We start from the raw sequence: 18,291 nt of genomic DNA on the forward strand, positions 1-18,291 counted from the left end.
TAATTTTTACCTTGATCGATGCTTTCCAAAGAAATGGAAGGGAAAAGAGAGCACTTGCCTACGTTAAACCGGATTCATTAGCGAAACGCGGTTCCGCGAGCAGGAAATTTTTCGTTAGTCAAGGCGGAAGTAGGTCGACTTGTTTTCGTCGAACAACGACAACGTTGATGGGATATATCGAAGGAAAAACGAAAGAAACGACGCGTAAATTGCAGTCGAAGAGTGACATAAGCGAAGAGGATTACGCATCGAGAGGAGGAATGTTAATTTTCCATCGAACAATTGATTAAATTCAACTTCGATCGAGGATGTCAGCAAGATGAGAGCAGAGTGTAATGACACTCTGTTAAAAGCGATTAATTTTTCAAGGACGTTACACGAGAGACGTGGAATTCTCCGACGAGTACGAGATCGTAGTGCCAAGGAAAGTCAGATCGGATGGAAAGTTTGTGTCGCATCAAATACCTCATCACTTCAAGCGTTCCTTTTACGCGTCTCGATCGAACAGGGACATTGTCCCCGATGACTCTGTTCATTATCGTTTGAAAATTGGCGACAAAGAACATCATCTCGAGCTGGAACCGAATCATCGTCTCGTCGCTCCAGGCGAGTAAAGAGGAAATTTTAAAAGTAATTACCGTAAAATAATTTGCGTTTCGTTCAGGTGCCGTTATCGAGGAGCAGAGAGGATCGTGTAACTGTAAAAATAATGAAGATTTTCTGAAAAATATAAAATTGCAACGGATGTGCGACGCACAGTGTCATTATCTGGGACGTGTTCGCGGTCAATCAGAGAATAGCGCTTTGTCCACTTGCTATGGTCTCGTTAGTATTCTACCTTTTTATTTGAAATTCGTGTAACTTGTTTTTAATATCCCCGTTGAAACGATGTAGGCCGGATATATCAGAACGAAACGGTGGTGGTACACGATCGAGCCATTGACCGGTCACGATTTCACGAAAGAAGCGGAGCATCCGCATGTCGTTTACAAAAAGAGACCGGATGAATTCGGAAGGAATAGCCAGATGCTGTGTAACGTCACCGGCAATATGGGCAAAAGCATTGCCAAACGTGCTTTCAGCTCGCAGAAGAGGCATCCTTCCAGGAAACAGGCCAGATCCTACACGCTCGAGCTACTGCTGGTCCTCGACAAGATCGTTATAGATTATCACAAGGACTTTGACGTTCAGAACTACGTGTTAACGTTGCTCAACATGGTGCGCTGATCTTTCTCGAAACTTTATTTCAATCAACCCCTCCGTTTAAATTAGGAAACTCGATTCGCAGAGTTTCGAAACGACGAGTTTTTAAATTAACATCGATAGGTAATTTTAAGTTTCCCCTCAGGCTGCAGGATTACTCCACGACGTCAGCTTAGGAATACTGATGGAACTGAGCATCGTCAGGATCATAAGAATGCAAATCCAGGATGACGAGGTCCTCCTAATAACTAAACATTTACGTCATCGAGCTAAAATTTTAATTAAATTCAACAGATGAGTTTACCGGCTACTAAGAACCCGGAGAAAACTTTGAAATACTTCCAAGAATGGCAGCAAACGATTAACCCGAGCGACGATTCACATCCAAACCACCATGACTGCGCTATCCTGATCACCAAGTACATTCGAGCGAACGTTAAGTGAATCGAATCTAACCAGGAACGATCGTTAACGTTTAATCGACCCGTTCAGGTCTAACATCTGCGATACGTCAAGTTCGTGTGCTTTCACCGGAACCTCGACCATCGCCGGAACTTGCGATCCACTGAAAGGAGCTGCGGTTGTGAAGGATGTTGGCTTGCGCACAGGATACCATCTAGCTCATCAAATCGGGCACACGTACGAATTTTTAAAAGAAACCTTTCAAACAAGCGTCCACCTTTTCCTGAAATTGAAATGTTACCAACGTTTAGATTAGGAATGTCGCACGATATTCAAGAGGAAAATGGCTGCCCCGGTATTATTCAACGTAGAAAAGGGTATATCGAGACCACGGTCATGTACCCCGGAAGTTTATACGTCACGAGGAAGTGGTCTAAGTGCTCGAGGAAGTCTCTGAATTCGTACATCGAGTAAGAGACTATATTCTATCGAGTCGATTTCAGATTTCTGTTGCTTTCATTCTAAAGAAGCAAAACGCTCGTTTTAACCGGAAATGCTTCAAGCTCTACGACGAAATTGGATTTAATTGAAAAAGTTGAAAAATTTATTTCGATGAAAATTTCACGAGCAGACATTTTTTTCAGAGCTGGTTTCGGATTCTGTTTGGAGGATAAACCTTACATTCACGAGTTTCCCAGCACGGAGTTACTTCCGGGGGTAATGTACAACGCGGACGATCAATGTCGGCTGGAATATCGCAAGAATGCACGATACTGCGATATAGGAATCGTAAGAACAAAACTACGTATCGATTTATGAAATTAAAGTTCCAAATTAATCCCTCGCGACCCTAAAATAATTTGCATTAAATTTTCACGTAACTTTTTTGTTTAGCATAAAAGTCAATTTAACTTTTAAATTTTGCAAAATTTAATTGGAAATTCTTCCGTGCTCCTGTTAATTATGTGCAACTCCCTCAAGAGTAAATGACCGAAATTTGTGATTACTTAACCGCATCATAATTAGTGCGGACTGTAATCAAGCAACGTGACGAGTGTTTAATGAACTCATTACCCTTTTGGTAGGATTTTTAATACAAAATAGATTGAAACAATGTTTGTTTTAAATCTTTGAATAATTTCACTATGTGCCCTCGGTTTTATGGGAAATGTTAATTTTTCAACGATAGAATACAAGCGGAGAAGATTAAAACGTTCGCGAAACGAAGTTCATTGTTTCGATCAACGAGGCCGCGAATCGCGTTCCCTCACTTTCGTCCATTCAAAAATCAATATTTTCATAATTTTCATTAAAAGCCTCGCGATGCTGCTTTGTCGACAAATTTTAACGATGGAACGATTTGATCAATGCAAATCGAGTTTGTCGGTGGCCGCTTTAACGATCCCTCGTTATTTCGCCATTTTGGAGTCATTGACAATGAGCCAACGCAGGGATGTAAATAATTTGCTTAAACGTTTGCTCTCTCAATGCAAAGATTCGCTCTTTTTCAGAAATAAAAGAATATTTGCTTTTTACGAAAGCGTGTGGACAGACACGCTCTCATTAATACATTAGCCGTTTGTTCATTAAGTTATTCATATTTGTTATACTCGGTGTAAAACGGCAACTGCAAACACTTCCGAGCTTTGTTAAAGGACTTCACCAGGTTAATTAAGCCCTTCGCGCATACTAAATTAGTTAAATTTGTCTGCTTGTTTGCTTCGAACAAAAAGTTACTTCCCCGTCTGTATGTTGACGTTTTTATCACATTTTTCCCGCGAGAGAAACGCTGAAATGCATAACAAACAGGTAATTTCAAGTTGTCAGTTACTTGTTCTTTCTCTTTTTTTTCACCATATTTTTGATTTGTTAGAGAAGGATGATACATATCCAGGATCTTGAGCTTGAATCAGTTCGTTTCAGTTGTACATTAACAAACGCGCGATTAAAATGATATTTGCCATTTTAACAAGCTATATTTCTCATTCTAGATTGAACGAATACATGAAATAATCATCTGATTTCGAACGGTCATAATACTCGTTAAATCAGTCTGTTTAATTTTCTGTCCCAGAGCATTTAATTGGAGGGTTGTGCATCGACGATACGAATGGTGTGCAAATTAAGAAAGTTAATTTATTTAACGCAATTTATAATTTGCTGCCTCGTTAACGTCGCTCAAGCGCAAAAAATTATATCAGACTTCCAAAATGAATTCTTGTGTTAGAAAAAATATAATAATCCAATTTTCGTGTATATTATCAATTTTATTAATATTCTAAAGTTTGATCCTTTTGAATTTCACCTGCTGGCCGTAATGAGGCACCATCTGCTGGTCAACGAGCCAACCTTTTACCTTCTCTCAACAGTCTACCTTATCCTTTCACTCTCCATGCATTTTTTCTTTTAATTACACACAAAATTTAATATCTAACGATTCCCAATCTCCTAACTTCAAAAGATACTAAATAGGTCAAAGAATTTTAATACCCTGGGAACATTTGAAAAATTACGAAATTTTTGTATCACCGCGTATCGTTTAGATAAGCGACACCCTGAATCCAGGATATCGGTTCGCGATATCGTAATCGGCACGAAACTACCCGACACTATGCGATTACGTTTCATTTTCAGAGCTGCGAGAGCCTGAGGTGCGCCATTCCCGGAAGGGGTTGCGTGTCTGCCCGGAAACCACTGGCCGAAGGCACCAGTTGCGGGAAAAACAGGGTAAATTATCGCCTGGAAAAATGCTAAAGTTGATTAACGAGTATCCTTCGATAGATCTCGATGCGTTACATTAAATTTCAACTGATTAACGCGATGTATTCGTTATACAGTATAAACATTTTGCAAACCGCTCGCTAATTACACGTGAAAAACATCGCGTTCCTTTGAAAAGTCGTCTGGTATCGTGCAATCTATATTACGAGGTAGTTAACGCGACAATTTACATATCAGAATTACATGAAACTTTTTCGAACAACGCGCAACATAAAAGGGTTAACGATTAGAAAAGTCGTACGTTCTGAACTTAAACTTTATACCCTCGCTGGCACAACTGATTGCGAAAAAATTATACCTCCCTCCCGCTGAGGAATGATACATATTGTTCAGATAGGCGATAATCCTTTATAAATATGTCACGAAACATTTTACGACAAGAGTTCAGCAAAGAAACTGGTCTAGTAGGATCCGATGGCTGGAACTCTATTGGATTAAAATCTCTCTCTCTCTCTTTCTCTCTGAACGTTTTGAATTTCAATGTAACTCCGATTAAGACATTACGTTCGAGACATGCGAGCAGCTGTTTTTCGCGCTGCTTCTACCTCCTGTACACACTCTATCTCGATGTTTTGCCAGCCATTAAAGCTTGAGATTGATCGAACATGCTAGGCTCGTTCGCTTTGCATCGATCAAAATAAATAATTGCCGGCTCTGGTGCGTGGAGAATCGATCGGATAAATCGTACGAAACGAAAGTAAGTGCAAGCTGAAAGTTTCGAGAATAGCAGCACGGAGAATTAGGTTTCTTACTCATCTATCATGATTTGAGATAATCATTAACGAATACTTTAAAAGGATCAAGTTTTTCTGTGGTAAAGTAAAAGAGACGAGGAACGTTGAGAAAATAAAAGTTTGAAACTGTCTTTCAGCAAACGCGTTTCCATTCGCGGACGTTCTATCACGTTCCTGCGGCTTTTCCTGTTCCCTCTGTTCGTCGATTATCGAAAAATATTTTTGGTCCCGTCATCCCGTCACGTAGCAAAGCGTGATCAAACGACTGCAACCGGTACTTCTATTGATAAATTGATTTTTCGATTTAAGTAAAAACGATTCGACGACGTGACTCTTTTCGTAAGATCGTTAAAATTCATTAACATTTAAAAAATGGAAACAGAAAGAGTGTCATTTTTCTTTTTACAATGAAACGCGACTGCAGTTAAATTTTAGTAAAATTATGGGAATGGCAAGTGGCGTGACTAATTTCGGCATCGCCAAAAGGCGCTCCCGGTGGGCTTACCGATAATTAACTTTGCAGTGGTGTTATGGAATGAAATGCCTTATGGTCGGCGAGAGGCCAGGAGTGGTAGACGGCGATTGGGGTGGTTGGTCACCTTGGAGTCGATGTTCTCGAAGCTGCGGTTCCGGCGTGGCTTTCTCGGTCAGACGATGCAGCAACCCTTCGCCTTCGAACGGTGGAGCGTATTGTCGGGGCGCAAGAAAGCGGCATAAAATCTGCGCGACAAACGTTAGTAAAGGAAACGAGATATTCTAAGAATTAAAATAATTATTTCGTTTCTGTCGCAGCCGTGCGACGTTGACGCGCCATCGTTTCGCGACGTTCAATGCGCCGAATTCAACAGCTGGATCTTCCCGGAAGACGGAAATGTTCACCGATGGACGGCTTACAATCTACCGGAAAGTAGGTAGAACGATCTGGCAACAGATCGAATATTCGCTGACGCGGCATCCGTATGGATAGTTCACTAAACGATCGACCGCAAACAGATTTGATAGCCTCGGAGAATCCGTGCGCCCTTTATTGCCTGAGCGAGAGGAAGGTGGTTGCCTCCCTAAGACCGAAAGTCATCGATGGCACCACCTGCTACAGGGGTATTCGTGACATTTGCGTGGAAGGGATTTGCAGAGAAATACCCTGCGATCTGAATATGGAATCGAACGCCATCGAAGATGTATGCGGCGTTTGCAGGGGTAACGGAACATCCTGTAGACTGAAGGAGGCTATAATAACCATCGAAATGGCATCTCGTGAGTCTAATAACATCACTGCCACCTGATTTACGTCCCCGTTTGAAACCATTCAAGCCGTGCTGTTTCATTTTTCTCGGGCGTTTAAAAAAGTTCAGCCTTTCGTGCATTAAAACTCGGTACGTTAAATCTCATTGCACTTTGTTCGAAAGTTTTCGATCATAAAGTTAATAAAAAGGGGAATAGTTTATGTCCGAGTCGAAGGATGCTCAAAGTTTGATTCGGTAGAGGAAAGAAAAGAAACGAGAGGGAAAGTTTGAAGAATCGGAAGAATCTGTAATCGCGATAAATAAAGCGAGGAAAAAACTTGAAATTCCTTACCAGATAATGGTTGTAGATCAGTGAAAAGTGCGAGAACTTTTCGAGATATTTCCGAAAGAATCTCTAGCCTTCCCTTTGCCCTTCGTGCCCCGACGATATTTCCTATCAACGAATAAATCTCTTATCCGCGGTCCTACGAATCGATACTTTCCCACCCGTCTGCTAGGAAACTTCTAATAATCGGAGAAAAACTTTCGATGGTAGAACCGAAGAAAATAGTGGACGTACCGAGCGGAGCGACGAATATCCGGGTTGAAGAAACCGAACCAACGAAATCCAGGATAATGGTGCGGAGCAAAGACGGGAAATCATTGATTGATGGGTAAATGGACTTTCATTGAACGCTTTAAAAGCTTTAATTCTTCTTCCATATTAGCTCCTTCGAATTGAAATTAAAGTAATCTTCTTCTTTTTAACTTTGAAAATTGCCAGGGTTCAGCAATTTCTGTGAAGAATTTACAAAATCGCATTTTTCCTATGTATCTATGTAAAAACATTCAATAACTTTGAAGAAGAAAAATCGAACATGGCACCGAAACGGTCAGCTATTAAAATTCATATAACTCTCTATAGTGGTATCGCCGGCCGTCGCGGCGTTACTTCGCTGCAGTGAAAGGGTTGAATCGGTTCAACGTGAAATTCAACAAATTACTTGTACTTTAACTCGCAACTATGCGTTTCAGCGATCGTTTAGGAATGTTCGAGGTGGCGGGCTCGAAGGCGTGGCTAGGAACGATAAGGCCGAACCAGGAGGCTCTGAACATACCTGGACCAGTCATGAAAGACTTGCTTATATTGGTGAGCATAACGAACGCGGGCCGCTAATTAGCTAGCCAGACGGATCGATAAGGTATCTCGAACAAGATGTCCAGTCTTGGACAGTTCTTATCGAACTATGCAACACCTTGGCGGTGATAACGAAACGAAGAGAGGTCCGTTCGACTGTTACGAGACTATACTGGCTCTCATTACGAGCATTCGCACCTACGCATGGTGTAGCTCGTAAAATCTTGTACCGGTTGATTAGAAGTTCTTGGTATCTCGAAACCCACCGGGGAACGTTACTCGGATCTAATTAGCCTTCTCAGCACGTTTCATCGTGATACGGGTGTTGCTGTTTCGGAAGCTTCTATTCTCGTATGCCTCGTTAAGGGTATCTACGTGTCGCTTTGATTGAGATACGAAATAACCTGATTTAATATCAAACTTACGCCGAGCTATTCTCTAGCCGGCTGACGCAATTGAAACGGCGGTGATCTTTTCATGCAAATACGAACGAAAGTTTGTTCGTGCAAGATTTTTCTTTTACATTTTCTTTTCAATCCACCGAGGTGTAGTTCATCCGTAAGTCAGTCCACCGCGTCTCTTTCCAATGTAAACAGGAAATTCCTTAATAAAACAGCTTTTGTTCCCATCGTGCGAATACTGGTCGAGTGCCAGGGGTGTTTCTCGAAGCCTGTAGAACTACTTCCGTTCTTACACCGCCTGGGCATCGCTCTGTTGACCAAGTTATTTCATCGAATAGGTTCACCCGAAAGAGAACGTGACGGTGAAGTATTCGTACGGTGTGAAAGAGAAGAGCCCTCGTAAGCCGGAATTCTCGTGGGACTTTGTCGACTGGGAAAAATGCAGCGCGAATTGCGGCCCAGGCGAGCAGATTTCCAAGCCTCGTTGCTTAGAAAAAGTCGCCGGCTTGGTCGACGAGATGTTTTGCAAGAACATCCGAAAACCGGAGGCGAAAGTGAGACCCTGTCATCGGGCTCCTTGTCTGCCGAGGTTAGTTACAGAAATATTTTAATTGAGACCAACGCGACGAGGCTGCACAGCAACGAATGAAATGAAATTCAAATCATTAAAATCGTCTCTGTACTGTTCTTCACATTTTTCTTTTAATCAAAAATATGTTTTCCATGCTTTCTTCTTTTTGTATTATTATGAACGCTACGATAGCATTTTCGAGGAGTTCCATATTTTTTGATCTTTTAAAAAGAAGTCGAAGTAGTCAAATGAAGCTGGTAACGACTCTTATCGAGGAGAATTGATCGCAGTACGTTGAAAGAACAATCGTATTGATCGCAGATGGATGATCGGTGACTGGCAAGGATGCACATCCTGCCTACTCGGCTGCGAGAAGCGGCGAGCCGTCAAATGCGTACGTCCTGTGGGCAACGCCGAGCAGGATGTAGATATTATCGCTGACAGCTACTGTCAAGCACCGAAGCCGAAGGAACGTGAATCCTGCAGCGATCGAAAGAAGCGGGACGACGACACGACACGCGAAGAAAGGAACAAAAGTACGAACTCGTTAACGTTCTTGAATAAGTAGTACCATTGAACCGATACACGATACGTTGTTTTCTTATCGAATCATCGCAATGTTTAATATTTCAAACGAAAAATAGACGATCCGAATAGAAAAAGTTCCGAAACTCGAACGGAAAGAAAGCAGGATACAAAGGAATCTCCGATCGTGAAGAAGGGTGAAGTGGTGATCGATAAAGAAGATATTAAAAATTTAACGCTCACCATCTTCCTTGAACGAGACGAAGAGACCGGTGCTTTAAACTTTCCGAAGGATTTCGAGCCTCGGCCATCGGCAAACAGTACCGAATTCACTTTAGTTGGAATGGATGCAATTAGATACATACAAAAAATACAAGAGAACGCTGGGATCAGCAAAAAGCATACTTACCTATAATTTAAAATTAAAATTTTGATACAAGGTTCGGTTTAAAAATTGTGAGAATCGAATCTAGAAAATCGTCATCTATATTTCTCCATACTAAAAATACATAATCCTACAATACAACGTTTAGCTAACTTATATAAAAAAAAAAAGTGTACGTATCGATTAGCAAGATTGAAACTGTACGTGTACCGAAATCAAATGAACCAATCGGTAAAAGATAATCGTAAAGCTAAGGGATGAAATGATCGTTCACTGATCCAGGAAACGGGCGAAATTGTCCTAAGTGTTGCTTTGATTGGTGGTGCGAACCAGAGGCGTAGTCTCTCGATGACCAGCCAGTTGCTCGATCATTGCGACAGCTTTCGCGCCCTTGTATACCTTCTCGCGAGAAGTATCGATACTGGCACCGATCAGGTCGCCGGATTGCTGGAAAGCCTTGTCCGACAGATTCGCCTGAAGGCTCTCCTCAATGTACGGTACCTCCTCCAGCACAACGTTTCCAATCGGCACCGAGTCCTTGATGATCGAGCCTGGTTGCGGCGTGGTTAAGTCCTTGTCGCAGGTGCCACGTTTCTTCTTCTCCTCGTCCACGATCGACCAGTCGCGCAGGAGCTGCCGGAAATCGGCTAGGTCCCCTGTCCTATCGAATTCGTTTGCCTCGATCGGCACGTCGCCGTGTGATTTCGCCAGGTACCGTGCCAAACTCAAATCTACGAACTTGTCGATCATCCTCGATTGCTTTTCCTCCGGTATCAATTGCTTTCCCCTTTCCGTTTCGACATTCTCGTCCGCGTCCCGGGTCTTCTTCGCGCAGGTCTTCTTGCACGGTCTCTTACCTGTTAGGAGAAACGTGCGATTAGATAATCGGATGAAAAATCGAGAGTTCCATTTTTGAATTACCGATGCACTCTTCTTGCTGCTTCGGCACGCGACCTTTGCACGCGTTGAAGTTTGCCTGGACGTCGTCGTCGCCTTCGCGAGCTGCAGGCTTCACGCACTGCACTTTACGATGCCTGGTTCCCTTCTTGTCGTCGCAGGCACTGCACTTGCTCCACTGGCTCACTCTCCACCTTATCAAAACGTTATACGATAACGTAACGCGTTGATCGATCAGAGTTTTAAAAATGGGATAGTAAAGTTTACTTTGCTGGGCAAGGATTTGGATTGCAAATGCGGCTTTTAGGATCTGGTTTCGGTATGTCTTTGCAGAAAGTGGGACTCACTTTGCCACCGTGTTCTTCGCTGCACGTTGCTTCAGAAATCTATACCACAAAAAAAGAATATACATATATCTTTATGCCGGTCATCGAGTCAATTTTTATTATTCATTTGACTACGAAATTCACAGAGCACAAAATGTGTTAATTAACTAGGCGTGCAGATACGTGATAATGGTTTCTCTATGCATCATTAAAGCGACTTAGATATTCAAATTACCATTGTGCCGCCACCGCATTTAGCGTTACAGTCGGACCACTCCATGAAATCCCACATGTATTTCGGCGTATATGACGGATCAGTGGACGACACGTAATATACATAACGGACCCCAGGATTGCTGTCCACGATATGGAACAGGTACTAAAATCGTTGTAACAATGAATCATTAATGGCTGGCATTCGGAATCAATAGTCCATGGACCGACAAACTGCACGTTTACGTGTAAATGAGTGACCCTTAACCCGACACTGTTTCAATTTCGTTTATCCCCGGACAATAAATAAAACACTCTATAGTTCTGGAATTTCACGTACTTCTATACGAATATCCTCTGTAATAGGTCCTTTTATCAGAATTTCTTCTCTGTGTGGTTCGGGATGCTGATAGATAAGTAGAGCACCCGCACAATCGTAGTCACCGCTTCTTGCCTCGGACCTAAAATCACGTATACTCCTGTCGATAGAATTCTTAAACGTGAAATGAAAACTAACAACAGTACGAGAAATTACATGTCCCCGTTTAAGCAATAAACGTCTTTTTTCTCGTATCTCACTGCCAATGTGTTACGATGGTCCTTTAGTTCTTCGACGTGTATGCCTCGAGCACCCTTAGGTATCGTCACTATCTTCTCGAATCCTGATAATTTAAATTTTATATCGACGATAAGAAGCGAAAGTAAAAAATTCCGATGATAGAAACAAATAACTTACGAACTTTCGCTTCGGTTAAGTTGAAGAATCCTTGTACGGGTTTGCATTTAGTACCATCGCCCTTGCAAATTCCACAACCGTCTTCGATCGCGTTCGAATCCAATCCCCAATCGCAGCCAACTTTCTGCGATTTCACGTTTCTCACGGTTAAAGGTTTATTAAGATTACACGTACATTAAGAAGTGAAGATAAATTCGGGTTATAAAATTAAGGAGAATCGCGAATGGGGATTCAATTAGTAATAAAATCAATACAGAGGCGTAGCCAGCTTTTAATTAACGTCAGATTATTCATACTACCAGCGGCAAGATATCGCTCGTGTATAATTAATACACTGGAACGTGTAATTGCCGGCAATTCAATTTAAGAAGCAGCAGTATTACACTTAATATCACTAGCGGCCGAAAAAAAAGAAACGAAGATCTCGAACAGGTAAGATCAGTTCGAGCCAAGTAATTATACACAAAAGCAAAGTAATAACTTTATAAACGTCTTTCTTATCGTCGGAATCTTAAAGTTCAGCCATGTTAATGGCAGGACATTTTCGAGATCATAAAGTATATAATATTAAGGAGAAAATGGAAGAAGAAGCCTCTGTCTGTATTGCTTCATCAAATATTTATAAACAGTCATAACTGGAATTATAGACACTTAAGAAGAGGAGATAAGCTTACCCTGCACTTGCCACTGATACACATATAATTCGTTCCAGGTTTGCAAGGGGTTGAATCGTTCACCATCGGAGTAATTTTCACAAAGATGCGCTGTTCGTTAATGCAGTACAAAGCGCAAGGATCTACGTTGGTACCATAGTATGCTGACCATTGATGGAGACCGCTGGAAAGGACTTTCCTGTTGTTGTATGCCGCGCATTGCACCGCACGAAAAGAGGGTTTCTTGGGATCGCAGGGCTGCGCAATCGAACGTTATCGGTTTCCAAAGGAAAAAAAAAAAGAAAATCATGGAAAGGTAAAGGTACACGATTTACCGTGGTGTTGCATAAGGCCACCTTCTTCCTCTCGCCGATGCAATATCTGCCTCCGTTTGCTGGCGGTGGATTGTCGCATTCCCTCTCTGTGAATTTCACACCACCCCCGCAGGTTCTACTGCAAGTGCCCGCTGGACCCCATTTGCCCCAGCCCCCGTGCACTGCTGTAGGTCGCGTGCCCATGTCCACGCACTGCTTGTGAATGCACCACTATACAAACAGCATTGGGTAAGTATCAAAAAAATGTTCAGTATCACCTTTCTTACGTAGAATTCGAAAATTTTGCGAAGCTTTGTAGGAAAACGTGACAACACTTAGGGGCGTTAATTCGCTCGGGATTGAAATTTTAAGCGGATCAACGCGATTCTGAGAGCTTGCTCGTTTTCAGTAACACGGTTTAAATTCCGGATAAGCAGTCCGTTGCATTCTCTGTTTCGTTGCATGCACAAACGGTGAATAATTTTTTAATAAATGACTGTAAAATGATATTATATTGCGTTAACTTTTCACAGTGTCACCGTGTTACATTAATCTCTGGCAAAAACAATTGTCCGGCTGCATGCAAACCATGTTATACTTTTCGCAGGAAATTGAGATCTTATGAGAGCTATTATACGTGCAAATATTTTTTTGTTGCATTGTTATAGCATGCTTTATATGCCTTTCGCGTGAGTTGCTGCGCGTCACGGAAATTTTAAATTATTTCATTCCGCCAACTCTCTTTCCTCTCGTAATTCTTTTTGTTTTTCTCTCCTTTTTTTTGTGCCCTAATTCCTTGCCACGCGAATGAAAGTAACGATTACAAAGCAACTGCACGAAACGTAGAGGAATGAATGGAAAAATTTTTCTGAAGCTTACCAGATGTAAAAATTTACCCTTTGGAAGGAACAAAAAGAAGAAGCAGAATGAAAAAGAAACACGTGGTAACGTGGTTGAACGTCAACGTCAGAAAATATTTTCAACAAACCTTTTTCTCACCACACTTGGTTCCATCGGCCATTGGAGCCCCGCGAGAGAAACAGCTCGCATTGGTATTACACCAGAGTTTGTCGCACACTCTTAACTGAAACGTACGAACGGGGTAAAAGTAATTAAATTTACTCTTCGCGAGTAGCATAACGAAATATATTAAGCAATATGTAACTTTCGTTATGAACGAGTTAAATTCGTATATTATGCAAGAATAATTGGAGCGTTTCGAAATATCAGGTAAAATCAGAGCCCAAGGGAATAAAAGGCAATCTCGAGCTACTAATTTAATTTACTGAAATTCATGACACTCGAATGACGTTTAATTCCGGCCCGAATTTTATACCTTTGAAGAGAATGAATTTATTTAATGAATTTATTATATAGGTTCGATTATTTCAAAATATCATTAAAGCTAAAAATACCCTGCTATTTGGACAGTGTTTCGACTCAGGAAACATCATCAGGCACTGGAAATCTGCATCGTACATCGCACCGGGTAGCATGTTTGGATAAGCGAACTTATTCGGAGGATTTTTCGGATCGTCGTTCAAGCATTCGCCCAGGCCGCTCCTAATTAATTTAGTATATCAATTCAGGCACTAACTTTTGGAGTGAACTGTAAATAAAATATTTCTGGAATTTACTCGAGGAAGCTGGTGATGAATTTCTTGCTACAGCTCGACCATCTGATCGTGAAGATGAATACAATAGGCGACATGATGAAGTAACTTTCGTCCTTATCTTGAGATTGACACCCGCTGATTGCTGGCTCATCGTGCGAACAGCCCATCCTGAAAACGTGTACCTTGCTGAATTGCGTCCTTTCGAGAAGCTCCGGTCGCGAAATTGAATATTTGCCAAGAGGAATCCTTTCGATTGTCTCGATACTTGTCTCTTTCTTAACCCCTTCACTGCTAAAAGGCCAGCCATAGGATGGAAATGAAACTGGCAAAATTGTAGAATACAAGGACACCCTGTATATATTCGAAGTAAGTCGATCCGATTACTGGATCCATCACCAGTGACGACAAGAAGGATACTATCGAGCCTAATGGACGTTGATAGCAGCGAAAGGATTAAGTTTAGCAAAGGAACGTGCATGGACAGTACACGTGACCAACTTCGTGGGCAATTACGATTCCAAGCAAGAGGCCACTGTCTTCGTTGATGCAGGCTGCTTTTGTAGAATCGCAGGCGGCTGCAACGTATGCCAATCCCATCAGCTCGCAATTCGTTCCCTCTGAACAGATGTCATACCTAGAACACGTGCTTCGTTAAACCACGGATTAATTCTTCGTTCTTACGATTGAAAACGTTTCACGTATATGTAGTCGGTGTTATTTACGTTCAATAGAGTGAAGCTTCACCTGGTTACGAGAACTCCAATATCGTGATGGTTCGGGTGAGTCGAGTCCTTAGGGTTCATCTTGTCGGCCCATTTAGCGAAACTTGCCAACGTCTCTTCGGCTGCGGGACTGATGAGCAAATCTATCTACGGAGAAAGATCTTTGCTAAAATACCTCGAGCAAATGATGCCTTAGCATTCGAAATTAGTTTCAATTTGGTGATGAGATATTCTATTTTCTACTCTTAGGAATATATCATTAGTCATATCTTTCTAATGAATGCAATAGCCTGGAACTATTCATAACCGAGTCGACTCGAATGGAAACTAACGCGGGGTTAATAAGGTTCATTTATTAGTAACACTATGTTTCCCTCGCTAATTTCGCATTACCTCTTCCTTCTCTTTCTCCAGATATATCATACGAACAACCACGACGTCGATCTGATTGCCAACAGACTTATCGTGATAAAAATCCGACACCATGTTCATGATCGTCAAGAGATATTGCTCGTAGTCAGAGTTGTTGTGAAAGTCGAGGAACCTTCTGTCCGCGACTAATCCAATTTCTATGTAACGATGTATGCTGTGGGTACCGAAACTGACTTGATTCTCTCGTTTCGTCCCGATCGAATTATCTTCCATTAGTCGTTTCTGTCGTTTGGCCAACTGTTCTGCCCACGCCGCCTCCCAATCGTCTGTTTCAATGAAAAACAAAAGGTTCGTTTAACCGTTTCTTTTCCATTTTTCCCCTCGACCGTAATTACTCTCGGAAAAAAATGAATCATCCGGTGAGATATCTTCAACAATAGGAATGGCAATTTATTATTTCTCGGAATGAAAAATTATACGAACCACCGACGGTACAGTGTCGTTTTGGAGTACCGTCTTGATTCTCTTTCTTCTCGTGAGGAGCCTCGCGTCTGTACGCGATATGAACGTGCTGACCATCCTCTTCCGGTTCTACATCGTTCATCGGCTCGATGAAATATCGTCCGTGATTAGTTTGCACGTAACCGACCTGGCCGGAACGATAAGAAATCCATTTGACCAAATGATTTACAATTACCTGTAAACTGGATGAGTTTCGATATAACCGAATCGGAGTTTCGCTTTCGCGGGCATTAATTTTCACGGGGTATCGCTTCGGATCACGCCTCCGGGCTCGTTAAAAGGTCGAGCCCGATGCGAAATTCGCGTCGAATCACGGAATTACCTGCGCACCTAGGAAATTACAATTCAACGATCCCAATTACCGGGTATCGGTTGCGCGTGCAACATTTATCGTAGCTGGAACTAACGGTCTAGTACAAAATGCTCTCTGTGCCTGCGCTTCAGTCGGCTGCAAACAAGCCAGAGCTGGGTAATTCGTGGCAAATTGTGGTTTAGCTAGGCACAGAGGGCTGGATACGTTGATATTCGGCAAAATTGATCGATTCAATAACGTGCTGCACGGATATCTGATCCACGGACAGTTTGCCTGACTCGAACAACTTCGGCCACGCTCGAAGGAGTAACGATACTCTTGGGAACGCTGACCTATCGGCTCTTAAATTACGACTACCAGTCAAAATCTATCTATTATTCATTACGAAATCTTCCGTTTGTTCGCGCAATTATTCTCCGACCGTCGTCGATTGGAAAATTGAATGAAATGTTTTTTTTTTTTCCCATTTTGTGTCAAGGTCGAAACGTGTTTATCGTACAGAGATCGTTACAAAATCTACATCTGTCCGCCATTATCCCTTGTCCATTAGTTCCAGCGAGCACTTCCGGTGACCAGAAGCGGTGTCGCCAACGCGAAGAACAGATTATGCAGATCTCCGTCTCGCAACTCGTAGCAGGAATTGCGTCAAACTGAAAGCGGAGCCGTATCGGTCGAATTGTCGAAACGGTGGAATAGAATTAAGTATCCCCACGGTTAGCTTGAAAAACCGAGGGCAAAACGTTCGCGTGGGCTGCTTTTCAAACCGAAATTTACGATCGTATCGACCGCGTCGACGAGCCACGAGTCCATCTGTATGCAAATCCTTTATATTAATTTGCATGCGACTAAGTGCGTAATAAGAGGCTTGATTAGAGTGGAAGACACGCACGCGCAAGCCACGGCCTCGTTGTTCAACGCGTCGATCATTTACACAATGTAACTAGTTCAATTGTTGAGTTACTCGATCATCGACTAGAATTAATCATGCTTCCTATTGGCCATTCGTCGCGATCTTGATGAAGAACATTTAACTATTAGACACTATACTGCTTTGAAATATACGAACCACGCCATCGCATAAAGACAGCGCAGCTCTAGATCCATGATGGCCTCTGATGAAGCCTCGATAATGACACTGTCGATCCGGCACTCTTTTAAATCGCAAAGCTTCGTTTAGGTTGTCCCTTATACCCGAGCCTCTCGTTTCTATCACCATGTCCGGTGAAATGAAATCATGATAAGGACTGAGCTCCACGTGATGTTCGATCCCTTTAAAAGGCAGCACCAGGTGTAATTTGTCCATCTCCGTTTCCTCTTCTCTATCTTCGATCGATCTCTTCCTGCGCTCGCTGATCTCTTGACGATCGTAGAAATTCGGCAGCGAGTACGTGTTGAAACTACCGTCCTCGAATACTCTTCTCGGCACAAGCAACTCTGGCTCGTGGATATCTCTCGTGTACCTGGACACGTGATAGGTATTGAATAATATTCTGAATGTTTCCACCGATGCGAATGATGCTGTTAGAAATCCACTTACCTACCATGGTATACTTTTGCAGAACCGCGGCTGTACTTATCCAGAATATCGCCATCCACCGTCACGAGGATGCCGAGCAACGTCAGAAGTGCTTGGAATTCGTTCATGACAGACTACTTTCTCGGAGTGACAGACTCTTGAAGTCGGTCGAACAACGATATTTTCTCGCAATTGTTTCCACATCGAACATCACGATTCTAAACTCGATTCTTAACTTTTCAAAGTAAAGAGACGTTCCTTTTCTTAGAGAGTAAAAGGATAAAACAGCGTTGAACTAATTTTCTCGACAAGATTTCGCTTCCTTCTTACGATCTTAATTGGAACAAGTGATCGATCGCGTTCGTTGAATCATTAATTGTGGCAATCCAAGATAGTCCCGTTGCCGCTCGAGGAACATTGACGTCGGCATTACAAAGCAATCCTTGATCCTTTTAAGGAACTTGGATCTTAAAATGTTAAGTAAATTCGGAATGACGAACGACCCGGCCAGATACAGAACGTATCGGGCAATTCGAAATAATTCGTACCATGAATCATCGATGATATTTATATCTTTATACAGTTTTCTTCTAAATTCAAGGATCTTCTTATGTTTCAGGAGACAAGAATGATGGGAAGAAGTATCTTTAGCTTGTGTAACATCGATTTTAATTAATTGGAAAGTGAGGTGTAGGAATGAAACACCCGGTATATTGGTCGCGCGTGCA

The 18,291-nt window shown here is 42.2% G+C and overlaps 3 protein-coding genes across 7 annotated transcripts in view; 2 read left to right on the forward strand and 1 right to left on the reverse strand.

The window, feature by feature from the left end:
* Window positions 1-1,653: 1,653 nt before the first annotated feature.
* LOC114883089 (A disintegrin and metalloproteinase with thrombospondin motifs 7-like) lies at window positions 1,654-9,393 on the forward strand. Its single transcript, XM_029200511.2, has 12 exons — window positions 1,654-1,842; window positions 1,917-2,075; window positions 2,250-2,394; window positions 4,240-4,332; window positions 5,644-5,853; window positions 5,913-6,027; window positions 6,114-6,374; window positions 6,900-7,017; window positions 7,379-7,493; window positions 8,221-8,471; window positions 8,775-8,989; window positions 9,098-9,393. The coding sequence occupies exons 2-12, from the start codon at window positions 1,924-1,926 to the stop codon at window positions 9,391-9,393; spliced, it is 1,971 nt and encodes a 656-aa protein (XP_029056344.2). The 5' UTR covers window positions 1,654-1,842; window positions 1,917-1,923.
* Window positions 9,394-9,663: 270 nt separating this feature from the next.
* Window positions 9,664-17,691, reverse strand: LOC114883078 (A disintegrin and metalloproteinase with thrombospondin motifs 7-like). The gene is made up of 18 exons (XM_046285488.1): window positions 17,650-17,691; window positions 17,114-17,584; window positions 15,696-15,861; window positions 15,234-15,538; window positions 14,863-14,987; window positions 14,606-14,752; window positions 14,140-14,286; window positions 13,918-14,065; window positions 13,491-13,586; window positions 12,524-12,733; window positions 12,210-12,446; window positions 11,536-11,659; window positions 11,335-11,461; window positions 11,140-11,260; window positions 10,822-10,965; window positions 10,528-10,646; window positions 10,285-10,454; window positions 9,664-10,220 (listed from the first exon to the last, which is right to left on the reverse strand). Exons 1-18 carry the CDS (start codon window positions 17,689-17,691, stop codon window positions 9,664-9,666), a joined length of 3,456 nt encoding a protein of 1,151 aa, XP_046141444.1.
* The window catches only part of LOC114881106 (A disintegrin and metalloproteinase with thrombospondin motifs 7-like), a 43,462-nt gene continuing 37,588 nt past the window's right edge, over window positions 12,418-18,291 (forward strand). For 2 of the 5 annotated variants that reach the window (XM_029199349.2, XM_029199537.2), the window contains exons 1-2: window positions 12,418-12,504; window positions 12,636-12,751. The gene's annotated coding sequence lies outside the window, so the exon portion shown is untranslated. Of the gene's footprint in view, window positions 12,505-12,635; window positions 12,752-17,450 lie in introns of those variants that run through there. The other 3 variants (XM_029198554.2, XM_046285521.1, XM_029198975.2) reach the window with 2 other exon arrangements.

Source organism: Osmia bicornis, chromosome 4 (genome assembly GCF_907164935.1).
Source record: "Osmia bicornis bicornis chromosome 4, iOsmBic2.1, whole genome shotgun sequence".
Lineage (NCBI taxonomy): Eukaryota > Metazoa > Arthropoda > Insecta > Hymenoptera > Megachilidae > Osmia > Osmia bicornis.

Bases quoted from the DNA above. Each gene is read 5' to 3' on its own strand.
- LOC114883089 (XM_029200511.2), top strand. From the start codon at position 1,924: ATGTCGCACGATATTCAAGAGGAAAATGGCTGCCCCGGTATTATTCAA. The intron at 7,018-7,378 runs GTAAATGGACTT...TATGCGTTTCAG, and splicing joins GGGAAATCATTGATTGATGG to CGATCGTTTAGGAATGTTCG. The intron at 8,472-8,774 runs GTTAGTTACAGA...TATTGATCGCAG, and splicing joins CGGGCTCCTTGTCTGCCGAG to ATGGATGATCGGTGACTGGC.
- LOC114883078 (XM_046285488.1), bottom strand. From the start codon at position 17,691: ATGAACGAATTCCAAGCACTTCTGACGTTGCTCGGCATCCTC. The intron at 17,585-17,649 runs GTGACGGTGGAT...ATACCATGGTAG, and splicing joins TGACGTTGCTCGGCATCCTC to GTAAGTGGATTTCTAACAGC. The intron at 14,988-15,233 runs GTAATGCGAAAT...CTTTCTCCGTAG, and splicing joins TGGAGAAAGAGAAGGAAGAG to ATAGATTTGCTCATCAGTCC.